This window comes from Topomyia yanbarensis, chromosome 3 (genome assembly GCF_030247195.1).
Source record: "Topomyia yanbarensis strain Yona2022 chromosome 3, ASM3024719v1, whole genome shotgun sequence".
NCBI classification, from domain to species: domain Eukaryota; kingdom Metazoa; phylum Arthropoda; class Insecta; order Diptera; family Culicidae; genus Topomyia; species Topomyia yanbarensis.
Window position 1 is genome coordinate 186,859,803 of NC_080672.1, and position 27,401 is coordinate 186,887,203.

The following is a 27,401-nucleotide window of genomic DNA, read 5'->3' on the forward strand; positions in this document are numbered from 1 at the left end:
TATTAAGATCAGTATATCCATTGACATTATCTTATCGAGTAGTTGTGAAATGAATAAAAAGCACCAATGGTTATAAGCAATAAAATACCCATTTTTTGACAGCTCATAAAATGTGTAAAGTTTTTTTACCGTGTTTATCTACCCGCATTTTTTTTATTTCCTCGTTCTTTCCTTCTCTCTACACGCTTGATTCCAATTGCACATCAAAGGGTTACAGTAGAGCACGTTTAGATAAATTGAGATCTATTCAATCAATTCAGATTAAAGTTGTTTTTGTGAATTAGAAACAGAACTACAATAAGAATTGTTTTGATTCTTTTCTTTTTGCTTATCTAGCGGGAATAAGCGGGACCATTTAATTCGTTAATATAAATCGATAACATATTTTCACGAATGGTTGCCCATATATCTATTGTATCACACATCAAAGAAAGTAAATAACGAAAGAAAATTATTGTTTTTAGGGGATAGATCCAAACAAATGACAATTGGATATAGATCGTAAAATGCAATATTTTATGAATTTACTTACACTGGTCGTTAGCAAATTGAATCAGAATGTTAACAGCTTAGAAATTAGCTCCACAAATACCCTAAGCTAAGAGTAAATAATAGATTTTAAATATGTGCAATGTTCCAATAAGAATAAAATTACATAAAACTTCTGAATACAAAATGTTTTGAAATTTACTGTGAACACAACGGTGATCAATATATTTATTTCGATTTTTGGCATAAATCGTTCCAATTTGCATTGATGCATTATAGAAATATATCTATATTCTGTCTGCCACAGTGCAAAAAAAACGCTCAAGAATATAAATGATCATTCTGTCAAAGTTTAATTTTCTGTTTGATCTTCGTTTTCTTTTTATTTAAACCTCGCTGAAAAACGAGTATAATTTTAATTCGCAGACCTTCATTGATAATTGATCTTTATTCCAAACTTGTGAAAATTCACTTGAAACGAAAATAAATGTTCTCCCCCACGTCGATAGGTATCATGTTCAATTAGAATGACCCTCATAGTTCATTTTAAATTCAAATTGAAATATTTTAACCAATTATTTAATCAAAGTATGAAATCCCGACAAACATATAATTCCAGCTTAAAAGCCAACTGTCAAAATTCTCTTTGAAAGGGAATTCCGGACAAACCGTTACTCACCAATCACAGATGTTGGCAGTAAACAAAAGAGAAAAAAATTTCTCTTCCATTAACTGCTATGAACTGTGTTTAACCAGCGACGGTTTGTCCGGAATTTCCCTTCAAAGAGAATTTTGACAGTTGGGTTTTAACCAGTAATCATATTTTTGTCGAGAAATAACTATCATGGCACCAATTACAACCGATGGTTTAACCTACAGACACTTTATATAACAGACTAGCGGAGAGAAAAACAGTAAAACTAGCAACCAAAACCCTCATGCTCCTTTGGTTGCACTTTTTGACAGTCCGTTTGGCTGCAATTTTTGACACTTCGCTAGTCTGTGTATAAAGTGTCTGTAGTTTAGCCACCTCTAACTCGACGAGCGCCTATTCAAACTGAATAAAAACATCAATATGTATATCAATTTATTTTCTTTTGTGCATATTATGTCACTACAAAGTACTGCACATCATCGGCCAACTTTCAACTATCCAACACGTTAAAGTTCTATGTTCAGAAACATATCGGCAACAAGTTGACAAAATTGTTCTCAAACCCTATGGAACGAGATATTTGACGAAGAAAAGCTATTTTACTGCAAGAAAATATCGGAATGAATTTACTTATTTTCTTTAACTTGAATTTGTTGTTTTTTAACATTGACGTCTAACGCAGATCAGAACGCAGCCATATATGATTAAAGCTTACCAAATATTTTAGGCCGGTTTAAAAGTTAGTCCGGTTTAAAAACAGTACGGCTTTGTGCTTACGGCTATTAATGTCTTCAGCAAAATTTTGGGGAGTGGTACTACAAACCACTTTGTTGAAGACATGAAGGCTCCATGTGCTCAGGGTATTAACATATTTTAAGCTATTTGTATTTAATTTTAAAATATATTATTATGATTTTACTAATTATGATAAATCTCTTCTATTGTTTATAAACAATAAAATTTACGTTTTATCCAATTCAATTTACGAAGCTCACAATAGAAGTTATTTTAGAATAACCTAGATTAAGGAACACTTCGTAAATATCATTTTATAAATTGATATACGCCATATACGTAGTATTCATGCCTACAATAAAGTTGTTTTAAATCAAAGTCTCAACATATTCGCTAAAGACTGGAACTCTGTTACATTTTTTTGAAAAACTGATTCTCTATAACTTTAAAACTTCAAAGATGGCGGTTTCGTAATTATACCATTTGGACTATCTATTATATTTAATCATAAATTTTCTGCTTTTTTTCTACAAAATCTTACAAAAGCTTCTTAAGGGGGGGAGGTAAAGATTTCAGCGTGAAAAAAAACACTTCTTCTGCGATTTTTTTTAGAATTTTGCATAAAGCAAATTTATCAAAACTTTTGTACATTGTAGTGTATCATTTCAATAACATGCCGTAATTTATCTATGCAAAAATATCGACAAACGACTCTGTGACGAAGCTTTTTGTACAAAGTCTCTGGAAAAAAACATGATTGGCGGTGTTACTTGCCATTCAAAAACTACTTAACCAATTTCTTACAAACTTTGCATACACATTCTAGGTTAAAAATACCTAACCCCTACGTTGAGTTTTTGAGATAATTTTTCATTTAAGGGGGTTTACTCATAAAATGACGGAATTTTTCGTGAAAAATAGTAATTGTTATTTAAAATGAGTAAAAAACCCCTCAATTATTTTTTTTTCTCAAAATAACAACGTAGGGGTTAGGTATTTTTTTACCTAGAATGTGTATGCAAAGTTTGAAAGAAATCGATTAAGTAGTTTTGGAATGGCAGGTAATACCGCAAATCATGTTTTTCCAGAGACTTTCTACAAAAAGCTTCATCACCGAGTTGTTTGTCGATATTTTTGCATGGAAAAATTACAGCATATTATTGAAATGATATACTATAATGTACAAAAGTTCTGATCAATTCGCTTCACGCAAAGTTCTAAAAAATTCACAGAAAAAGTGTTTTTTTCACACTGAAACCCTTACCCCCTTAAACAACTTTCCTTAGTAAGATTGTGTATAAAGTATTTGAAAAATTTTAATAGAAGTGACGGAAGGTTATTGTAAAGTTTCGTAAAAAAGAAAATTCCAGTTATGATGATGATTTACCCTAACGGATTTCGAGAGTTTTTTATTTGTTCTTTGACATTAGGATTAAGGATAATAATTCAGATCAAAGATAAGGGATTGTCGTATAGGTTGGGACGCTGTATAGGTTGGGACAGCTCGATATTTTCGTTCCTATGCGGTGTTGCCATCTGTTATTTTTAGCACATGCTAGACTCGATCGTAGCTCACTTTTATACCAAGTTGAAGTGATAGTTCATTATTATTGTCACAGCAGCAGTGTCAAAAAACGAGCGAAAAATCTTTCGTTGTGCTGATTTTTGCGCCATCTTAAATTGAATCTTTTTCATCGAAATTTCAACGTAAATAATTTTAAAGTGTTAAGAAGTAACTAAAATGTTATTACCGATCAGGGTTTTGCGTTTGCTTCATTCGATTTTTTTTTCTTCTAAAAATTGGTTGGGACAAGCGTGTCGTATAGGTTGGGACACCATACAATTACGCATGCGTACAAGATTGTGAGTCAGATTAACTTTGTCAAATGGAAGTAAATAAGTCTTTCAGTTACTTATTCTCATTCTAAAATACCAATTAATAAATAAATGTTAACCAAAAAATAAATGTAATGCATTAAAGTTTAAATTGCCTTTAATTATTTAAATTGTTTGAAGTGTCCCAACCTATACGACACTTTTTTTGCCATTTTGCCGTCATGTAGAAAATTGATCCTGAGTCTTATTTAAAATTGCAAGTAAACATCTTCAATTCGCAGACATTAAGCCATATAATATATCTACAAAATAGTGTACTACAAGCTAAAAAATATTGTCATGGGAACAAGATATCAGCCTCTAAACAAACCCGTCCCAACCTAGACTACATTCCCTTACTACTGGGAAGTCATTTTTAGAAAAAGTCGATATCGAAGTAAAGTTTGAACTATGCACACATGCACTTCAGAGGAAACGAGATATCAAGAGCGCTTAGTTCTCAGCCGCGTTGGAAATTTGAGTAAACGCTATTGAACTTGAAATCCATTCAAAAATTTGTTTTTCGAATTTGTTGACTCAGCACAACATATATAACTCCTTTAATTTTTAGTTTAGTTTTCCCTACACAATTGATTGATTGAAGAATTTATATAGGTTATTATCGGAGCATCAGCAATAATACGTTTGTATGTCTATTTGATGGGCCATTTTCCCGCTTTTCCATTAAATTGGTTTAGCCTTTGAGATTTCTTGCACTGATATTGTCATATGCTAATTTGAGCTTATTTACTTTACTTTATTTTATTTACGTGACTTTATGCATATTTTAGGGGTTCTTTGAGTCCTGCCACTATCTCATGTAGTATGTGTTATCAAAAACATCGCGAAGCATCAAGTTCTAAATGTTCTCAATCGATATAATACCCGAAGAAAGCGATAAGAATCATCACACTGTTAGGTAGATTAATAGCGTTTTATTCATATTATTTATTTCATTTATTTTAATCATTTTATTAAATTGTAAATTTTTCCATATATTTTATTCAGTTTCTTCATTTTATTAATACGGTTTAGCTTGAACCCGTTTACTCTCTTAATTTCATAACTTTTTAAATATTGTCTAATTTTCATTTGAGCTAATTAGATTTATTTATTTTATAATTTTGATTTATATTATTCATTCTACCCATCTTATTAATAACTTTTTTTTATTCTTTCGCTTCATAATTATTTTAATTTTATTTGTTTCCTTATTTTCCTATAATTTATTCAGTTTATTCGAAGTGATATTCGTGCAGGACTCGAAATTGTGCCTATATTACATCTAGTTGCTGGCCAACATTGCGTGAGTTCGGAAAACTAATGAATATTTATTATTTATTAATTTATTAATAAATTCGTGTGTATCCTAAAAGATTACAATATTTCTCTTACAGTACGTGTTAGTAAGATTTCATTTTCCTTGGATTATAATAGTTGTAATAGGTCTCCTGCTCTTAAAAAAATCTATTAGTTTCTTCTCATTCTCCTGAATTGGTCCTAGAATCTCATTTATAGTAAGTCCTGAAATTGTTTTGTCACGTTGTTCCTGATATTTCTGGCAATCAAGTAGTGTATGGTCTATCGTGTTATGTACTCCGCAAGTATCGCAGGTGGAACTTGAATTATACATCAGTTATCCGTGCGATATTCTACTATGGCCGATTCGTAATCTTGTCAGTGCGGTTGATAAGCGGCGTTCCGCAATATGCTTTTTTCGTGCAGCAGTGTTGCTTTTAACTCTTCGCAGTTTATTATCTGTTACCTGATTCCATTCGGTTTCCCACTTACCTGTGAGTTTTGCTTTAATTTCTCGTAAGACATCAATTGGTGGAAGAGGTATTATTGTTAAACTAGTTAGTGTTAATGTAGATTTTGCAGCTTGATCAGCATTTTCGTTACCCGTAATGCTTTTATGTCCAGGTACCCACATAGCCGAAGATTAGGTTTATTAGTTAATATTTTTGTTACCTTTTGGATCCATGGGTGATTTGTTGTGCCCGATTCTATTGCCATTAATACGCTGGCTGAGTCGATAAAAATACGCAATGGTGGACGGAATCTGCGTAATCAGATACGGCAGATAAAAGGGCATACGCTTCTGCGGAAAATATAGAAGCTTCAGTTGGCAGTCGGATATGTGGGATCCATTTGCTAAATAGATACCACATCCTACTGCTTCCGGGGTTTTTGATCCGTTTGTGAAAATTTGAATGTGGGCGGGAAAAGAAGCTCCTAGAATTGTTGTCGTATCATCGTTGCTGGACGTCGCGTTCCTCCTGCTTGTAGTAGCTTCCAATTCACGGGAATATTATGAAGGTTCATGGATTCCGCGGGGTATTCTAGATGTTGTATAGTTGGTATTCGATAATCTGTTTCAAGGAGTATCCGGTTTCGGATTAGTTCTATTGATGAGAGGTTTAATTTTTTCACTCTTTCTGTTCCATACGTTCTTTCTAGCGATATTAAAGATCTTGCTCCTGCTTTCAGTAGGGCGAATCGAAATGGCGGAGTTCCTGATTCTGCCATTATGCTAACTACAGGGCTTGTACGAAATGCACCAATAGCTAAGCGTATACATTGATTATACGCTGATTCGAGTTTGCTCAAGTGACAATTTGCTGCGTTCATGAATAGGTAGGCACCGTAGAATATTTTAGAAAACACAAAAGATTTAGCTACGTTAAATAAAATTTCTTTTCCACCCCCATGGGATATGTTGGCGATTGCTTTAATGACGTTTATTCGCTTATCTTGCTGAGCACGTAAGATGTTTATATGTGGTTTCCATGTTAGGTGGGTATCAAATGTAACTCCCAGTACTTTATGGATTAGTTTAACCTGGATTTCTTCATCTCCGGTTGTCAGTGGGGCTATGTTAGTATGTTTTCTGGAATTGCAAAAGTGGATTAGTGACGATTTCTGTACCGAAATCTTGAACCCTGTTTTGATCGTCCATTTTTCAAGTTTTTTCAGAGCATTTCGAAGTTTCGTACGAATCCCTTTCGCTATTCGTCCAGAGCAATATATTACGATGTCATCTGCATAGATCAAAGTTTTTATGTTTTTTTTTGGGATTTATTGGAATATACTGTTCATCGCAATGAGAAACAATGCAACGCTAAGGACTGATCCTTGCGGTACTCCATATTGTTGTACGCGTTTTGAAGAACTAGGACTTGAAATCGTCTTTCACTTAAGAATTCAGTAACAAATTTGGTCATTCTACCTTGAATATTCCATTTTTGCATCGTATCTGTAATAAGTCGTTTCCATGTACGATCATAAGCCTTTGAAACATCTAGAAATAGAGCTTCGAGGTAGTGCTTTTTCTCGAAAGCTAATCGGATATCTGTTTCGAGTCTCGTCCAGTAATCAGCGGTTGATCTTCCACGACGGCAGGCGAGCTGACGAGTGTCCAGCAGTTTTCGAGCTTCTAATAATTGTATTAGTCTGCGATTTATCATACGTTCTAGGAGCTTTTCAGTGCAACTTGCCAGGGCGATAGGACGATAATTCTGTGCTGAGTGATTATGTTTGTTAGGTATTGGGATTACAATCGAGTCTCTCCAGTGGTCTGGATATACGCCATTTTCCCAGAGGTTATTGATTAATTTTAAAAAGGTTTTCTTTGTATGGAAGGGTAATCTTTGTAAAAAGGTATAGTGGATCTCATCTGGTCCTGGACTTGATCCTTTTACAGAGTCCAACGCCCAGAAAAGTTCATCAATTGTAAATTCTTTATTGTAATCTTTGATATTTTGAGTAATTACGGGCTTTTTGCTCTCACACTTCGTTTAATGCCTTAAGAAATCAGGGTGGAGAGCAGAATCACTTGATATGTTTTGAAAGTGCTCGGCAAAAATTTCAGATAATTTTTCAGGGCTATCAACGTTTTCTGAGTTCACTTTAAGTATTGTTGGATTTAAGGCTGTGAAGCCTCCATTAAAACTCCGGATTTTTGACCATATGGTTGGAATAGGTGTGTCCTTCTTGATACTAGATGTGAACTCGTTCCATGATTCCTTCGTGGCATTTCTTATGGTTTTTCTTGCTTCCCCCTAGCGATTCTAAATTCGTCATTTTTCTTGAGTTTGTCTGGATGGTCGTTCGGAAGGCGTTTTAGTGCCCTCAGAGCCTTTCTGCGTAATTTTATTGCTTTACGAACCTCATCTGTCCACCAAGGCACTGAGCGTTGGCTAACTATGCCAGATGTCATTGGGATGGATTCATTCGCAGCTTCTAAGATGATATTTTCGAACTGTTCTATATTAATTTCACTATGCGTGGGTAACATTCAGTCGATAGCTATTTCGTACTGGTCCCAATTGGCAATGGCCAATTTCCATTTCTTCCTCCAGCCTTTCTTCACCCTGCCTGCGCTCAACCCGATAGATATGGGAGTGTGATCACTACCATGTAAATCATTCATTGTTTCCCACGTTAGCTTAAAGACAGCATTACCTACTCCGTATGACACATCAATTGCTTCCCAGTTCCCGTTTTCAGCAATTAGGTGTGTTGAAGAGTCGTCGTTAAAAATAGTCATGTCCTCGAATGCCTCGTAAATTCTACGTCCTGCGGTATTAATATTCGTGCTTCCCCAGGCACTATAGTGTGCGTTTAGATCTGCACAGATCAGAAAAGGTTTTGGTTGTTGGTAAAGGTCTAGCAGTGATTGAGTGGATTGAGTGCCGTGCTGTATGTATAGTGAGCAGATTCTTATTTTGAGTGGATGGTCTATTTGTACTGCGACAGCGTGTATGTCAGTGTTGAGTTCGATCTGTTTATGAGGATAGCCGTTGCGAATTGATACCGCAACCCCTCCCCATTGGTGTTGGTAGTTTATGTTTCCTGTAGAGCCAGAACGATTATATTGGGATCTGTGATAATGTTATTGAGTTATGTTTTTCTTCTTGTTAGTCCGTTTAAATTCCATTGAAGTATTTTCGCCATTTTTATTTTAGTGGGGTGAGCGAATCTGACGTATCTACATCGTTAGAGGGGCTTACTTCTCTATTCAATCTTTTTTGTACGAGTGATGGTTTGTGGTGTTGGTTACTTTGTAAGACTTGGGAGACAGTAGCTTGCTTTTTGCGAACTGGAGATGTTTTAGGTGATAGATCATTTTCAGGTGTCTTGTGTTGTTTGTGACATGAGGAACCGGGTAGTATGTTTGTATTTGGTATTTTCTTATTTAATTGTTTCGGATTCTGATCTGCAGTTTGAGACTTCGGTGCTTCAATACCTTGGGTTATGACAATATTAGGGGAGTCGTTTGTTTCACTTTTGTTCTGAGAGTTTGCGGAAAAATTGGTGGTTGGGTTTTTATTAACACATTTGCACTCGCATTTACATGGCTTGGACGAATTTAGTGGTTGGACATCGGAGGCGTAGGTATTGACAGATTGCCTTTGTTGGTGGAGACGTAGGGTGAGAGGGAAGAGGATGTCTTGATCTACTTTTATTTTTACTATCTCTGTTTCAATTTTGAATTTAAGACAGTTGGTGCTGGTAACCGCGTGGGATTGGTTGCAGTGTAAACAGTATGAAGGACGTTCGCACTTATCTTCGTGCCAGAGTTCGCTACAATTGCTGTACTTTTTAGGTTTAAGACATGTTTTACCAATGTGGCCATATTCAAGGCAATTAAAGCAACGCGTAGGGCGGGGGTAGTATTTCCGGGTTGGTTTCTTCAGATAGCCAACTCGTACAATCTCAGGAGCAGTTGGTTTGTTAATGGTGAGAATGAGGGAGGTTGTTGGTGAGAGAATGCCACCTACCTTCTTCTGGATACGGTATACGTTAGTTACATGTTGGTCTTTCAATTCTTCGAGTATTTCGTTTTCTGATAAGTTCACAAGTTCAAGAACTGAGATAACGGCCTTAGTTTTGTGCCGTCTGCCAGCTCTGTTATTGTAAGAGCTTTATTAAACTTCCGCAAACCACGCTATTTTAGAACAATTTTTGCACCTTTTTCTTCATATTTCGAGTCTTTCACATCACCAATCACTGCCTTCACTGATTGATATACGAGAAATGGGGAGATACCTAGCAACGAGGAGTCATTTCCAGCTTTTTCTATAACTACAAACTTAATCACATCCTCTGATTTTTCTCTCACAACTGTTAATATGGAGAATTCGTCTTCCTGTTTGAAAGCATTCAGCACTGCATTGTTGAACCACGTGTTCATCGAAATTTTAGGAATGATCACTGTTGGTCGCAAGTGGACCTGGTTCACGAAGTAACTACTTTTATTCTCTTAGCCTTTCACTCGCGAAACTTGTGCACAAAGCGTTCGTACTCTGCGCTGGTCAGACTGCGAATCAAACTAATGAATAATACAACAGTGATATGTGTAAGAAATGTCTCATCTCACTGATATTCATGAAAATGAATCTCAATTTTAAACATGGCGCTTTGCAGGTTAGCGGGATTTGACATTCGAGTTGCTTATATACATAATACATAAACATAGAGAAGAAGAAATAACATCTAACAAATGAATATAAATTTTCGTTTCATTTTTTATTTGCAGATTTTGGTCAGGATTTTCGTTCACTGTTGTCTATGCTGCATTGTTAACTAAAACTAATCGAATTGCACGTATATTCAATGCAAGTACAAAATCAGCAAAGCGTCCTTCGTTCATAAGTCCGCATTCACAGCTAGTTATATGTGGAATTCTGATATCTTTTCAGGTGAGTCGACGTAATAGTGCATAACTGTAATCTTGATGAAAACATAATGCAGGGTTCAGTAAGCAGACTTGTTATTTGCTCACACATTGAGCACAAAGAGCGAAAGCCACCGATGAAAAAAGAGCAAGATAAAAATACTGAAATCTGCAGATCAGCTGCACAAAGAGAATCTCGAAAACAATAAAGTGGAATATCTGTTCTTTGATATGCGAATTTCTCACAAAAAGTCACCCTTAAGAAGAGCCGTTTTGAGCCGTTTCTCATTAGTAAACAGGGATAAAAGCTAATCAAATTACAATTCAGATAGGGTGGGTGTACCAATAGTCGCATACTTAAGAAAAACTTTTGCTAAAAAAATCGATGAATAGACCTATGGGCAATGATAATACATTAAACGAAAGCTTCAATCCCTGCTTCATAGGAAAAATATGAAGATGGTTTAATAACGAATTAATGTATTCAAAACCGCTTGTACCACTATAGGAACACATGTACCAATAGTGGTGCAATTGGTGAAATACCCCCTTTCAGAAAAGCAAAAAAAATCATAGAGCTCTTTAAACCAGTCTTGCGATGCAGAAAACGTTATTATTTTGTAAAACAAACGCATTGACCAACATTCTGAGAGTTTTTGGTCGAATTTGCCACAACTCGGGGTATTCCGTGTACCTGGTTCCTCCGGCAAAGAGGACACTTTTCAACTGATTATGAAACCCTTCTTTATAATTTTGCAAAACAAGTGCACTGGAGACCATTTTGATGGTTTTTGGTCAAATTGGACACACCCCGGGATCTTCCGGGAACCTGGTTCCTCCGGTAAAAAGGGACGTTTTTCACATTCCGTGGTGTTCCGGGAGGACACTTTTCGACTGATCTTGCGGGGTGTCAAACTTTATAATTTTTCAAAACAAGTGTAGTGGAGACCATTTTGAGGGTTTTTGGTCAAATTGGACACGCCCCGGGATCTTCCGGGAACCTGGTCCCTCCGATAAAAAGGGGTGATTTTCGACTGGTTTCAAAACCCGTCTTGCAGCACTTCAAACTTCATGATTTTGCAAAACAAGCACACTGTAAGTCATTTTGAGAGCATTTGGATGAAATGCCCATACTCCGGAGTATTGCGAGAATCGGATTCCTCCGGCAAAGTGGACACTTTTGGACCCTTTTGAGCCCCTGTCTTGCGGCATGTTAAACTGCATGAATTTGCGAAACAAGTACGCTAAAATACATTTTGAGGGTTTTGGTCAAATTGGCCACACTCCGGGGTATTCCGGAAATCTAGTCCCTCCGGCAAAGAGGACAATTTTCGACTCATTGCAAAACTCGTCAAAATTCATGATTTTGCTAAGCAAGTTCACTAAAGGACATTTTGTGAGTTTTTGGTCTAATTGACTACACCCTAGAGTATTCTGGGACCCTGACCAGTGTCGGCGGAATACGTGGGTAGTATGGGTAGTACTTCCCACTCGAAAATAACCGAGGGGAGAATTACCCACTCGAAAGTTTGGAATAAAACCCAAACCAGAGATTAACCATGTATGTGTCTCGCGCACAAAATAAATGCGTCCGAAACTCTCGATGTACAACAATTTTATATTTTAATTCAGATAGAAATTTCTTTGCTTTACAATTACAATTTCTTCAAAATGTGGGATAATAATCAGGATTCGATTAAAATTTGAAATTAATTTTTATTTCTTAAAACGAGGAATTCTGATCGATATACAAAAAAAATATTAACGAGATTTTAGTTAGAATAAAAAATGTAGTTCAAAGCATGTTAAAAAAACTAAATTTCGCATTTTTTCAAAATGAACTATTATTTAATTAAAAATTGAAACAAAGAGAAACACTTTTATAAGAAACGGATTGATTTCGACATCGTGCCAGGGGAAGTGAAGAGAGGGCGGACAACAATGACAGGGAAAAGAGGAAATTTAACTTACAGCTTTTTGGCAAACGAAAGATCACTGTCAGGACATCATGAACCGGATCGCCGACTGACCTCCTTGGATCCGCTTGGAACTCCTTTCTTTGGGACCTGATTGCCAGGGAGATGTTAACATAACTACCAAGTGAGAAAAAATAGCTGAATTTGGATATCTATGGTGGTTAAAAATATGTATATGAGAGACATATTGGGGAGATCGAGGATAGCCAGCACAGTGGAATAAGGCCGAATGTATTCAGATAGCAGAAATCTGGCGTTAGAACACTAGGCGCACGATCAGACAACATATTTAATGTCGGGATAAGCTCTCTCCACGACCCCAATATCACGGAGATGCGCATTCAACGTATAATTATTGGACATGACCCGAGATATCACTCGAAGAAAGTTACGATCTCTAAACCTTCATGGTTCCAAGAAATTCTGGCATGATTTTTCAGATAAAGCATTCAGGAACTCTCATAATTTCCCCAGAAACTGTAACGATGTGGTCGCCCTCGCCACTCCACTCCTGTCATAATAAATAGCATAGAAGCTATGCATAGCTGTCATCTTCTGATGAACGTTATGCGCAATGCAATGCTTAACGCGAGCATTTATGCTGTCAGAAAAAATGTGTGTTTAAAAATAATCATTTCGTTTCAATACAGCATTATCATTTCATCGTGAATCGTCCATTTCAATGTGGATCTACACGGAATGCTGTTGTCACCGAAAGATTATTGGTTGAATCGAATACACAACGTAGAGCCTAGCCGCCAGTTGAAACATTTATTCTCTCGTTAATCCGTCGACGAATCTGTGCCAATAACCGCGTTTTTCAGCTTTCGTCAAGTTTTTCATTTGTGTTTCTAACGTCACGTATATTCGGAATAATTCGGGTGATTCGACTTTTAAAAATTCCTTATAAGACCTTTTCGCGTACAATTCTGAACACTCTCTGGTCACCACGGAGTGGGAGACCGCCCACTGTTGCTCGCGCCGGGTACTCGTTTCGCCTGACATGTAATCGCAGTGTATAGAATCAAACCAGTCCAAACCTTGTATGCTTCCACCGCAAGAATTTCTTGTTTTAATTTGATTGTTTCGGATATTGAGGACGCGTAGCTCTTTCAATCAATGGGCTTACTAATTGTAGCGAGGACGAGTACAATAATAAATCTAAAGCGTTTGGCCGTGCAGATGGAGCAGGAATGTGTGTCATTTCCACCGTATTCACGATGGTCATATTGAAATTATCACAAATATCACGCAGTTAGACAGATCGGTTATCACCGTGAAGACAATCCCAGAAGTGAAGTCTTTTAAAGCCAGCTGAGGTGCGATGTATATGTAAACAATATCAATAAGTCTTTGCCTTTGATTTGGACTTGACAAGTGACAACTTCAATACCTGGTACCGAGCAAAGGTTAGCTAAGGAGGAAGCTAAGGAGAGTAAGCGATTTTCCTCCTTCGAAAATGTATATGGCACACTAGAAAATGTTCCCACAATGGGATGGTCAGACTTTCGCTGTTTAGTGAATGAGGAAGCGTATAAATTAATCATGGCCGGTAGCGTAGGCCTATTTAGCAATTCTTCTCGGAGCTTTCATTGAAGTAGTACTTCAATTTTCCCCAAATAATTTATATTTGGAATATATTGAGAGATCACGCAGAGTGTCTCCACAGTAGGAAAACTTTTCATAGTTCTCTCCACATTTTCCACGCCGAGCCTTGTTTCTACAATAGGTAGCTGTATGCCCAATGGTTTGCGACGATGGAGTTCATGCCTTGCGGCACAAAAAGACGAACAGGTAGACGCGCCCCATTCAAAAAAGAACAAAGCGTAGAAGAGCAGACCCTGCGAAAGACTCGATATGAGGCTGATGGAAAATTAGTGGTTTTCTTACATTCCTCGATTTTTACCGAACGCAATTACTTGCAAACCAGAATTTTCACTGATTAAAGCAAAGGGTTCTTAAAGAATCTAATCCCATACTTCGCAATTAGGGCCCCCGTAGGAGACTACACCATCAATCTGTACTTCCCAGGCGGGTACATAGACAAGACTTCTTCGTACATGGCCGAGTGTATAGTTAAATCCCGCATATATCGATAATATCAAAAGGTTTATATTTTCTCCGCAAGAAGATATTCCTGGTGCCGGTTGTATTAGATGGATATAATTTGTATCTAAAAGTGGACTTATCGTTCTACTGCGCGCTTGTCCGCTCCACCCTTGAGTATGCATCAGTTGTATGGTCTCCATTTGACCAGAATGGTGTACAGAAAATTGAAGCAAATCAACACAAGTTTGTACGCTTCGCCCTTCGTCATCTTCCATGGAATGATCCCGAAAATTTGCCGAACTACAACAGCAGATGCAATTTAATACAGCTTGACACACTAATAACCGTAAGCACAAAGGCGTACTAATTGTTTTTAAACCGGACTAACTTTAAAACCGGCCTAAAATATTTGGTAAGCTTTAATCAAACGATGCTGTCATTTATATGGCTGCGTTCTGATGTGCGTTACACGTCTATGTTAACATACAACAAATTGAAACTAAAGAAAATGAGTAAATTAGACCACATGGTGAATTGTTTTCATTCCGATATTTTCTTTTAGTAAAATAGCTTTTCTTCGCCAAATATATCGTTCCATAGCGTTTGAGAACAATTTTGTCAATTTGTAGCCGATATGTTTCTGAACTTAGAACTTTAACGTGTTGGATAGTTGAAAGTTGACCGATGATGTACAGCACTTTGTAGTGACATAATATTAAATACACAAAAGAAAATAAATTGGTATACTTATGCATGTTTTTATTCAGTTTGAATAGGGGCTCGTCGAGTTAGAGGTGGCTGAACCATCGGTTGTAATTGGTGTCATGATAGTTATTTCTCGACAAACATATGATTACGGGTTAAAAGCCAACTGTCAAAATTCTCTTGAAAGGAAATTCCGGACAAACCGACAAAGCTTTTCTTAAGTTCAGAAAGAATTCTACTTACAGTATTTTTCATTCTGGCGTGATTTTCTTGAATAGGTTTTTTACGCATTTTGTTGTAACAGTACTGCGAAAAATAATGGGTAAAACATACCCAGGTTGACGTACACGATCCAAGGTTGTAGATAGGCGATAAAATCGCTGATTGCGAACGATATTTTTTTAGTGTGTGAGCTATCCATGTTGATTCATGCGCTCAGGTAGGCAGCATACGCAGCCACTCACTGAATGAACCTATATGTGACGTTTGGTGTATGTGTTCATTCCATCGTGTTTACCGAACGACCATCGGCGCTACCCATCGTCGATTGAATGTTTACTGATCGGAGGAGAGTGAAAATTTACCAGAGAAGAATCGGTAACTGACAATTTCTTCAATGGATTGTGGTTTCCACTCATTTTGATAATTATCATCTGGGAGGGAGAAACAGACACTACGCACGAAGTGTAAATAAAAGCACTTGTCACGAAGCAAGAAAACTTCCGACAGTAAAAATCGATCAAGGTGGGTGACGCTTAAATGAGCAAATTTCTTTTTGCGTGTCATTGATGCAAGCGTGTGGCCGGCACATGACTTCAATCGTGTGATGGAAATAGAGCTAGGGACAGTATAAAATCAGTGAAAGTTTTTTTTCCGGGTGCTTTACATTGATTCGAAGATAAAGTCAGACGACAGGTTGGTTCCAGTATTCGAGTGAAAAGGAACACATTTCGGAACGATGTGTCTCACCTTCTATTTTAAAAATAAGATGTTTGTGCCGTTCTTTTCCTTCATTCTACCACAATTTCCTAAAAAATTTCTTGCACTGATTATTAAAAACCGTTATTAAATTGAAGCTGAAAAATAGAATTTAATTTTATAAAAATTAAACTAACAGAATCCTTGAATAAGGAAACTCGCCGGTAGAGGCACGTTTATCTGATTTGTGAAATGTCGACCACCATTGAATAAGAGAAATGTACCGGTTTATTTTCCAAATGTAAAAAAGAATCTGCAAAAAAGGTCTTATTTATTTAATGTTACATTCGAGTGTAATTTACGATTGACGGCTCCACCTCATATCCCATAGAAACATGTGACGTTATTTTCTTCCTAAGCTGTTCATTTATTGAAATTCATCTGACGACTGGTTGAAAAATATCTATTTGTCCTTTTCACTTCAAAGCATGATATTTTTTAAACAAAATGCCTGCAAATCGCTTAAGTGGTTAAGGTTCAAAAAAATATTGCCTATTCTGAAAGTACATACTGACGAAAATATCTGTGCAAAATTTCATCCAGATCGGAGCACTAGAACCACTGAGAACTGGGGCGACATTATGGAACCATTTCGAATCGACTTTTTCATACAAGCTTGCATACACTAAACCTTTCGTTTAGAGATGCGTAAGGCCACCCCTGACTTGTGTAAGAAATAAAACTGTCGCTTTGAAATGACAACAGCAAGTAGCAACTTGCCACTGGCTGGCACTTCGATCGGCCAGCAATCGCTATACGGGACTTGTGTGCGAACTTGGATACAATGGTGACTCACGCATGCGAACCTGTATGCGATGGTGATTTTCAACGTATTTTTATTTAAATGTTTACACAGGCTTTTCGGAAAAGTTTGTTCTAGCTTATATGTCTGTTCTCTGTGCTAGAACTACAGCCGTTCGAAGCGCGTTGGTTCCATCCTCGTATGTAGTTAACACAAAACTTTGAACGCAATTATCTGAGAATGGAGTTTCTTGAAAAGGACCGTTGCGGTGAACGTGACATCTCAAAAACTACTCAACCGATTTTCATAAATTTTGTTTTAAATTGTTCGTATTTATATTCTCGTGTACTTGAATGGTTCCTTTTTTATTAATTTTTTTTTTTTTTGATTTTTTGTAATATTTTATTTTAAATTTTGAACACCTAAAACATAAATTTTGTTATCAACACAGTTTTTATCGCAGAATTATTTTTTTAATGCCGAAACCGTTCAAGTACACCAGAATACATTTTTTTATAATAGCTTACTTACTTTTTCGATTTAAGTTGAGCGGTTCGTCTGGGAGAGTGTTCACCGTAAGCCGCTGCGAAAAAATGCGCTTCGGTCACAGCAGTGGCCTATTCATATAAAGTTGTGACAAAATTATAAAAATTGGTTTATGTGGCTAAAAATCGGGTTTTTAACTAATTTTGGGTTGCTGAATCCATTTCTGATATCAGTTTTGAAATTCCATAATTCTTTTTTCGACTACTTTTATATAAACCCATTTGAAGGCGTTGGACGTTAAAGGGTTAATATACACGTTAATAACAGAAGTGTATCACATCGGATGACAGAAATGGTTGACAAACAGGTAAAAATTACTAATTTTTCAGTAGTATGATGTTCTGTAGGCAATCAATTTGTAAGAAGATTTATGAACTACAGGGCGTCTCCATACGGGTATTTTCAAAAACATAGACATAACACCTTCGGCGTAAAAATGCGTAAGATGAGGCTTTTGTATGTTGGAACTACACTAAATTTTGAGTTAGATTGATAATAAGTGACCCATGGGAGACCATCTCAAAAATTGGAAGACGTATAAAGATAAATTACTGAACTGACATTGGATTTCTCAATTAATTTTTCTTGGTGCAGGACAAACGTGGATCATTTTTGTGCGAAAAGCTCACATCTATAGTTTAGCATATTCATTCATCTTTCCAAAGAACTCAAAATAATTCCAATCGGCCGTGTATTTCTTGAGATATCGTCATTTGAAGCTCTAAGGTACTAACAAATTTAATGAATGGAATTGAACAGAAACCCTCAGTTTTCATCCGATTGTGGTAACATTTGGAAATACTTTTATTCAAACTGGGAGCAAAATAAATTAAATATTTTGAAAAGAATTACAAGACATTCATTTTTGGGGTTTTGTCACTCGTCGTGCCACTGTGCGGGGACGCGGCCATAATGCCGATAATTTGCAATATTTTTTTTTCATACAACTTGTTTTTATTTTCTTCGATAGTATGACTAACAAATTGCCTTTTGCTTTTCTAAATAAAACTTACATGACTCATTTAAAAAATCACGAACTTAAATATATGAACTGATCGCAATTTGGGTTGTAAACAGAATCAGTTTCTACGTCTAGAAAAAACGTCATAGGGTAAAGTGCCTATTTTCACCATACTAAGGAGGGTGCCTCACTGATTCATTAATTACTCGGTCTACAAACAATGGAATGCGTACTAATTGGCATCAACAGCTTTGCTTCGTTCTGAAGAATCAAGATAATAATACACATGCGCTGAAAATAGTGAAATTCTCATGTTTAGGCACTACCATTTGACTCAATGCGTTGAACAAAGATGGCAGACACTGCTCTAACCAACGATTTCAAATGGGTAGGGTAATAATAGAAACATAGCAATAATAGGCTCATCACCCTATATACTTTTAGGCTGTGGACCATTTGGCGAACTTTTTTCACTTTTGATTGAAATTTGACAGTTCCAACCACAAGAGCGACCCATTCCAAATGTTGACCAATGGATAGGTATTTGGAATTGACAGCTGTAAAAACAGCTTTAAATTATGTTACTCACAGCTTTGAAACTTAAATATCCACTAATGAAATAGCCGAAAAAACATTTGACATAACATGTTTTCGTTTTCATATTTGCCCTTTATTTTCTACTGAAACATATCGACAACCTAAATAAAGTACAGAAAACTGTTTCCACCTTTCTTTTCACATCCTCCAACAACAATTATTTAACTGTCAATTTTAACCATGCTATACAGCAGGGTTATTTTGCAAATAACTTTCGAAGTGTAAGTTTTTAACTAATAAATAAAAATAGAATATTTTAATGAATCGGATCATCTGATTAAGCTATGAGCACCCAAACACTAAAAATATTATGTCGATGTCAAACCTCATGTCGAAGTAACTTGCTATTTTTTTTATCGAAACTTTGTTCATATTTATTTGCATTAATCTAGGCCTACGTTGATGATTTTCATTTTTTGAGTACACCCTCAAAAGAAACTTTAAACTGGGGCATCGCCAAATCTGACGAGTAAAGTGTCACTCATTCTAAAATTGTTTAAGCCACAAATTTTTTAAACTCTTCACACGATTTTTATCATTATTACTTGTCTTTAATATAGATATGAAAATAGATTTTAATTCACATGTTTTAAATACAGGGGGCGGGCATAGCGTGGTAGGTAAATCCATTGCCTTCTACGTAGCTAACCTGGGTTTCGATTCCCAACCCCGCACATAGGGTTAGAGATTTTTCCAAAGGAAATTTCTCTAACCCGAAAAGAGGCGAATGAACCTATATAATAAAAATAAAAAAAACCTATTTTAATCCACCTAGCGGTGCAATTGTGCCTTTCTCAATCATGAATCACGAGAATGTGTGCGTTGTTTATATTCATTAAAAACTTTGAAATGCATATATTACATTTTATTATTATACATCACATGACAACCATATACAGGAAAATAAATCATTATTCGAGTTCTAAAATTTTGTAAAAGAAAAAACAGCCACGGTAATATTGAACTGAAAAAAGGTGCGAAATCGGCAAAGTCCCAAAAAGTCGATTTTCATAAATAAATTTTTTTCGAGATAACATAAACTCTCGACGTTTCATGCATTTTAAAGATGTTTGGCATCAAAAATACGAATTCGATTTCTGAAATTTTTTGAAAAAAATTAGAGTTCCGACTTATATGGGAATTTCATATGTGACCGAACGATTTAGTCTATATTTCCGGACCCATATAAGCGATCCGTGCGAAATTTTATATACATCTATGGGGATGTTATAGCTATCATTTGGGACTAAGTTTGTGAAAATCGGCCCAACCATTTCGGGAAACTGATGTGAGTTCGTAAATTTTGAAAGATGGCTGCTTTTCCCGGGCACTTCCGGAACCGTCTATGGTGGTCAATGTAGTCAACGAAAGTTTGTTTGGCCGTTGGTGACCTAGAACTGCAAAGTTAAGTTATTTGAGAGACATTTTAGCGAAATTTTTACCTTTTTTGCTTCCATCGGAGTATCGGTTTGAATCACAATTTGCTATGTGATCGCACGCCACAACCCGTAACTCCGGAACCGGAAGTCGGTTGGGGATAAAATTCAATAGCCATTTACGGGGACGCAACATCTTTCATTTGAAACTAAGTTTGGTTGATTCGGTCTAGCCATCTCCGAGAAACCGATGTGATTGTTAGTCTGAATTTGGATACTTCCGCCGGGGCTTCCGGAACCGATGATGGTGGCCAATGTGACCAAAGAGACTTTGAATGGCTGTTAATGACCTAGTACTACAAATCGAAGCAGTTGTGGTCACATTTTGGAAAAATTTTCACCATTATACATTCATTGCAGAATTTCTTAAAATCGACATTTTCTGCGTGATCGTACTCATCACCCTGTAATTCCGGAACCGGAGATCGGATCCATTAGAAATTCAATAGCAGCCTATGGGAACGTTGCACCTTTCATTTGGGACTAAGTTTGTAAAAATCGGTTCATCCATCTCTGAGAAAAGTGAGTGAGATTGTGTTCGCGTACACACACAGACGCACATACACACACACATACATACACACACAGACATTTGCCGAACTCGACGAACTGAATCGAATGGTATATGTCATTCGGCCCTCCGGGCCTCCGTTAAAAAGTCGGTTTTCAGAGCAATTGCAATACCTTTCTATTGAGAAAGGCAAAAAGGTGCAAAATCGGCAAAGTCCCAAAAAGTCGATTTCAAAAAAAAAAATTTCGTGATAACATAAAATCTCGACGTTTCATGCATTTTAAAGATGTTTGGCATCAAAAATACGAATTCGATTTCTGAAATTTCATGGGGTCCCCCCTTTGAAAAAAATTTTGAGTTCCGGCTTATATGGGAATTTCATGTGTGACCGGACCGTTCAGTCTATATTTCCGGAACCATACAAGCGGTCCGTGCGAAATTTTACAGACATCTGTGGGGATAATATAGCTATCATTTGGGACTAAGTTTGTGAAAATCGGCCCAACCATTTCCGAGAAACTGATATGAGTTTGCTAGTTATGAAAGATGGCCGCTTTTCCCGGGCACTTCCGGAACCGTCTATGGTGGTCAATGTAGTCAACGAAAGTTTGTTTGGCCGTCGGTGACCTAGAACTGCAAAGTTAAGTTATTTGAGAGACATTTTAGCGAAATTTTTACCTTTTTTGCTTCCATCGGGGTATCGGTTTGAATCACAATTTGCTATGTGATCGCACGCCACAACCCGTAACTCCGGAACCGGAAGTCGGTTGGGGATAAAATTTAAAAGCCATTTACGGGGACGCAACATCTTTCATTTGAGACTAAGTTTGGTTGACTCGGTCTAGCCACCTCCGAGAAACCGATGTGACTGTTAGTCTGAATTTGGATACTTCCGCCGGGGCTTCCGGAACCGATGATGGTGGCCAATGTGACCAAAGAGACTTTGAATGGCTGTTAATGACCTAGTACTACAAATCGAAGCAGTTGTGGTCACATTTTGGAAAAATTTTCACCATTATACATTCATTGCAGAATTTCTTAAAATCGACATTTTCTGCGTGATCGTACTCATCACCCTGTAATTCCGGAACCGGAAGTCGGATCCATTAGAAATTCAATAGCAGCCTATGGGAACGTTGCACCTTTCATTTGGGACTAAGTTTGTAAAAATCGGTTAATCCATCTCTCAGAAAAGTGAGTGAGATTGTGTTCGCGTACACACACAGACGCACATACACACACATACATACACACACACACATACATACACACACACACAGACATTTGCCGAACTCGACGAACTGAATCGAATGGTATATGTCACTCGGCCCTCCGGGCCTCCGTTAAAAAGTCGGTTTTCAGAGCAATTGCAATACCTTTCTATTGAGAAAGGCAAAAAGGTGCGAAATCGGCAAAGTCCCAAAAAGTCGATTTTCATAAATAAAATTTTTTCGAGATAACATAAACTCTCGACGTTTCATGCATTTTAAAGATGTTTGGCATCAAAAATACGAATTCGATTTCTGAAATTTTTTGAAAAAAATTAGAGTTCCGACTTATATGGGAATTTCATATGTGACCGAACGATTTAGTCTATATTTCCGGACCCATATAAGCGATCCGTGCGAAATTTTATATACATCTATGGGGATGTTATAGCTATCATTTGGGACTAAGTTTGTGAAAATCGGCCCAACCATTTCGGGAAACTGATGTGAGTTCGTAAATTTTGAAAGATGGCCGCTTTTCCCGGGCACTTCCGGAACCGTCTATGGTGGTCAATGTAGTCAACGAAAGTTTGTTTGGCCGTCGGTGACCTAGAACTGCAAAGTTAAGTTATTTGAGAGACATTTTAGCCAAATTTTTACCTTTTTTGCTTCCATCGGAGTATCGGTTTGAATCACAATTTGCTATGTGATCGCACGCCACAACCCGTAACTCCGGAACCGGAAGTCGGTTGGGGATAAAATTTAATAGCCATTTACGGGGACGCAACATCTTTCATTTGAAACTAAGTTTGGTTGATTCGGTCTAGCCATCTCCGAGAAACCGATGTGATTGTTAGTTTGAATTTGGATACTTCCGCCGGGGCTTCCGGAACCGATGATGGTGGCCAATGTGACCAAAGAGACTTTGAATGGCTGTTAATGACCTAGTACTACAAATCGAAGCAGTTGTGGTCACATTTTGAAAAAAATTTCACCATTATACATTCATTGCAGAATTTCTTAAAATCGACATTTTCTGCGTGATCGTACTCATCACCCTGTAATTCCGGAACCGGAAGTCGGATCCATTAGAAATTCAATAGCAGCCTATGGGAACGTTGCACCTTTCATTTGGGACTAAGTTTGTAAAAATCGGTTCATCCATCTCTGAGAAAAGTGAGTGAGATTGTATTCGCGTACACACACACAGACGCACATACACACACATACATACACACACACATACATACACACACACAGACATTTGCCGAACTCGACGAACTGAATCGAATGGTATATGTCACTCGGCCCTCCGGGCCTCCGTTAAAAAGTCGGTTTTCAGAGCAATTGCAATACCTTTCTATTGAGAAAGGCAAAAAGGTGCAAAATCGGCAGTCCCAAAAAGTCGATTTCTAAAAAAAAAAATTTCGTGATAACATAAAATCTCGACGTTTCATGCATTTTAAAGATGTTTGGCATCAAAAATACGAATTCGATTTCTGAAATTTCATGGGGTCCCCCCTTTGAAAAAAATTTTGAGTTCCGGCTTATATGGGAATTTCATGTGTGACCGGACCGTTCGGTCTATATTTCCGGAACCATACAAGCGGTCCGTGCGAAATTTTACAGACATCTGTGGGGATAATATAGCTATCATTTGGGACTAAGTTTGTGAAAATCGGCCCAACCATTTCCGAGAAACTGATATGAGTTTGCTAGTTATGAAAGATGGCCGCTTTTCCCGGGCACTTCCGGAACCGTCTATGGTGGTCAATGTAGTCAACGAAAGTTTGTTTGGCCGTCGGTGACCTAGAACTGCAAAGTTAAGTTATTTGAGAGACATTTTAGCGAAATTTTTACCTTTTTTGCTTCCATCGGGGTATCGGTTTGAATCACAATTTGCTATGTGATCGCACGCCACAACCCGTAACTCCGGAACCGGAAGTCGGTTGGGGATAAAATTTAATAGCCATTTACGGGGACGCAACATCTTTCATTTGAGACTAAGTTTGGTTGACTCGGTCTAGCCATCTCCGAGAAACCGATGTGACTGTTAGTCTGAATTTGGATACTTCCGCCGGGGCTTCCGGAACCGATGATGGTGGCCAATGTGACCAAAGAGACTTTGAATGGCTGTTAATGACCTAGTATTACAAATCGAAGCAGTTGTGGTCACATTTTGGAAATTTTTTCACCATTATACATTCATTGCAGAATTTCTTAAAATCGACATTTTCTGCGTGATCGTACTCATCACCCTGTAATTCCGGAACCGGAAGTCGGATCCATTAGAAATTCAATAGCAGCCTATGGGAACGTTGCACCTTTCATTTGGGACTAAGTTTGTAAAAATCGGTTCATCCATCTCTGAGAAAAGTGAGTGAGATTGTGTTCGCGTACACACACACAGACGCACATACACACACACATACATACACACACACACATACATACACACACAGACATTTGCCGAACTCGACGAACTGAATCGAATGGTATATGTCACTTGGCCCTCCTGGTCTCCGTTAAAAAGTCGGTTTTCAGAGCAATTGCAATACCTTTCTATTGAGAAAGGCAAAAAAGATTTTAATACAAAGATGATATAAATTATTTTAAAACAAAAAAATATTTTTGAATTATCACACAAATTTTTTTTTATGCGCGTCACAATTTTTTTTTTATTCTACATTCCCATTTCTTGGATAAGAGAACATTTACAGCGTTGTCTCATTTCCATAATTACATAACGAGCATAAAATATACGTTAGGCATAGTTCATTGAGCATTTAAGCGACGATACAGAATTACATAATTCAAACATCATAACGACTTTTTAAGATTAATAAAAATCCAAGTGAAAAAGACGCTTTTGTTGAATCCTTCCACTAGTTGTTTTTATAGTGATTATTTGCTCCTTATGTTCAAAAACTGTCGTTCTGTCTGGTAAGTTGATTATTTTATTGTAATGTAAAGATTATTTGAAATATTCATATAATCTATGCGTTTTTAATATTTTACATTATAGCAAGATCGCATTATTTTCTTAAAACGATGCTCGAAGCGCTTGAACGCATCCAAATTCTTATTCAACATTGAATACATAGAAATACAATATATTTGATGATGGCAGTACGGATTCCCGAAAAATTCATCTGGTTAATGTGAATAAGATTTTAAAATCACAGCAAAACTTTGACAATATTTAACTATTTTGCCCAATCTAGACAAAAAATCAAGGAAACTTATTGTTCGTAAACATTTTCAAGCAAGAATACGATAACAATACTTTCCTTTCCTCGATATTCACTTCTTTGTGGCTCGGAGTGACAGTTTCGTTCTGGCTGGCTATGACGTTCACATTTATTGAGTCTGTTTCTCCCTCCCAGATTATCATTATCTAGTTTTTAGCTTGGAAGTGCAAGCAGTTTCATTGCAATATCAAATAAAATTGGTGAAATTGTTATAAAGTTTCAGTCGATCGAACGTTTTTAATGCCATCGAAATACTAATATTTGTAGTTAAAAACTATTTCATATGCAATACTCGTCAATATAAGTTCTGAAAGATTTCGAAGAACTAAGCATCTATAAGTAGTGAAAGTAAACTTTGTCAAAAGTCAGACAACTTCAAAAATTGCAACTTGGCGAGAAACCTGTAACATTTCAAAAGAATTTATTTGTATCCAAACGTCACTTGCACGATTAATATTTTACTAAAGCATGTTCTCGGATGAAGTTCTCGAGCAGTCCACAATAATACTGCAAAAGCCATAATTCATTATTTATTTTAGGAACAAATTCAGTAAGATAAATATACGGTAATCACTGACGAAAGAAAAACTTTTCCCTTGTTAACTGACAACTGTATTTTATAAGTAACGGTTAGTTCAGAATTTCCCTCAGAATCGGAAATGTTGACAGTTGCTCTTACTTTAGATTACGCGACAGTCATTCAATTAGATAATCCAAATAGTTTCTGGTCAGCTGATTATTTCTTGTTCTGACGTTAGGACTTCTGCGACTTCCGATAAAATCGTGGGCTCGATTCGACATCAAATGAATCGGAGCTACGGAAAATGTTCATCGGACGGCTTTTTCTGTTCACCAGAGCAGAGCAAAACAAACTTTTTTACAAAATCCAACGCTGAATTGTCAAACCAACGTCGTATGGATTGCCTAATATCCTATTTCAATGTATATTTAATCAAAAGCAACCACTAACATTATATTTATTGTATGCCTAAAAGCTTTTTCTTTCATATCCGCCGTACTGGGTGCACTGTGCTCACTACGAACATGATGTAGAAAACAAAGGTGAGCATATTTATCGTTCTCTGGTGCACTGATTATACTATACGTGCGAAATTGTGTTATTGAGCCCTGTGTTGTTTCACATATTTTCAAATGCGACACTGACGAATAAATGGTGAACAAAAGATTGAGATGGCGGGTGTTTAAAAGAGATTCGATTACTTTATATTGAATTGGGAGAATTGATACTAGCGCAATAACCATACAGGAGGTATAATTTACCAACTAATAGTGGGAAATCTCTATAATATATATTCTTTTCCACTTGTAGGTACTCACAATTGATTCGTAATTGACTTATTTGACGTCTAGAACACCAACACAGTTGCAATGTGTATAGACATATGTGCATACGCGATGTTTACGATTCGCCATCTGATTTAACCTCATTTGGCAAAAATTCCACCCGATTCAACCTCAATCTCGCACTACCACAACTGCACATGGATTAGTCAATAACCTAATTTTCGTAGAGTAGAGTGTATGTACCCTCTTCTAAGTTCCTGCACTTTTCAGGATTACTAAGTTTCTAAAACCTGTCACTTTACTTTTTGATGGCGTCATCATGCAACATCCCGTAGTCTAACAGGGACATATTTACATTTTCGTAGAAATTCAATAATTAATCATTCAGAAGTGTCAAGTGTTGGAAATTGTTTCATTTAGAAAGTTTAGACTTGATCGACATATGTAATAACAAAGTTCTTCAAATTCTCACATTATGAAATATGTTTCCACCTTTCATTCTACCCTGTGTATAGGCAGCTGTCAAATAGCAATCAGTAAAAATAATCAACTATAATGTTATGTTAGGTGAATTGTTTTTCTTTTGATCGCCACGGATTCTGTTTTTGGAAATCTTGCGGGAAGTTTTTTGTAAGTAATCTAATTAATTAAGAACTGATACTTTGTGTTTTATAAGAAAACTTCACCGTTACTTCTAATAACT

At 36.8% G+C, this 27,401-nt stretch overlaps 1 protein-coding gene across 21 annotated transcripts in view; it reads left to right on the plus strand.

The window, feature by feature from the left end:
- Nucleotides 1-27,401, plus strand: part of LOC131691078 (metabotropic glutamate receptor 8) — a 1,433,400-nt gene that overhangs the window by 1,001,151 nt on the left and 404,848 nt on the right. For 16 of the 21 annotated variants that reach the window (XR_009305687.1, XR_009305689.1, XR_009305690.1 and 13 more), the window contains one exon: nucleotides 10,296-10,458. The exons of 4 other annotated variants lie outside the window; for them this stretch is intronic. Coding sequence is in view for 12 of the 17 variants with exons in the window: in XM_058977259.1 (XP_058833242.1) it covers nucleotides 10,296-10,458 (163 nt within the window). In the remaining 5 variants the exon portion in view is untranslated. Of the gene's footprint in view, nucleotides 1-10,295; nucleotides 10,459-27,401 lie in introns of those variants that run through there. One more of the 21 variants, XM_058977266.1, reaches the window with a different exon arrangement.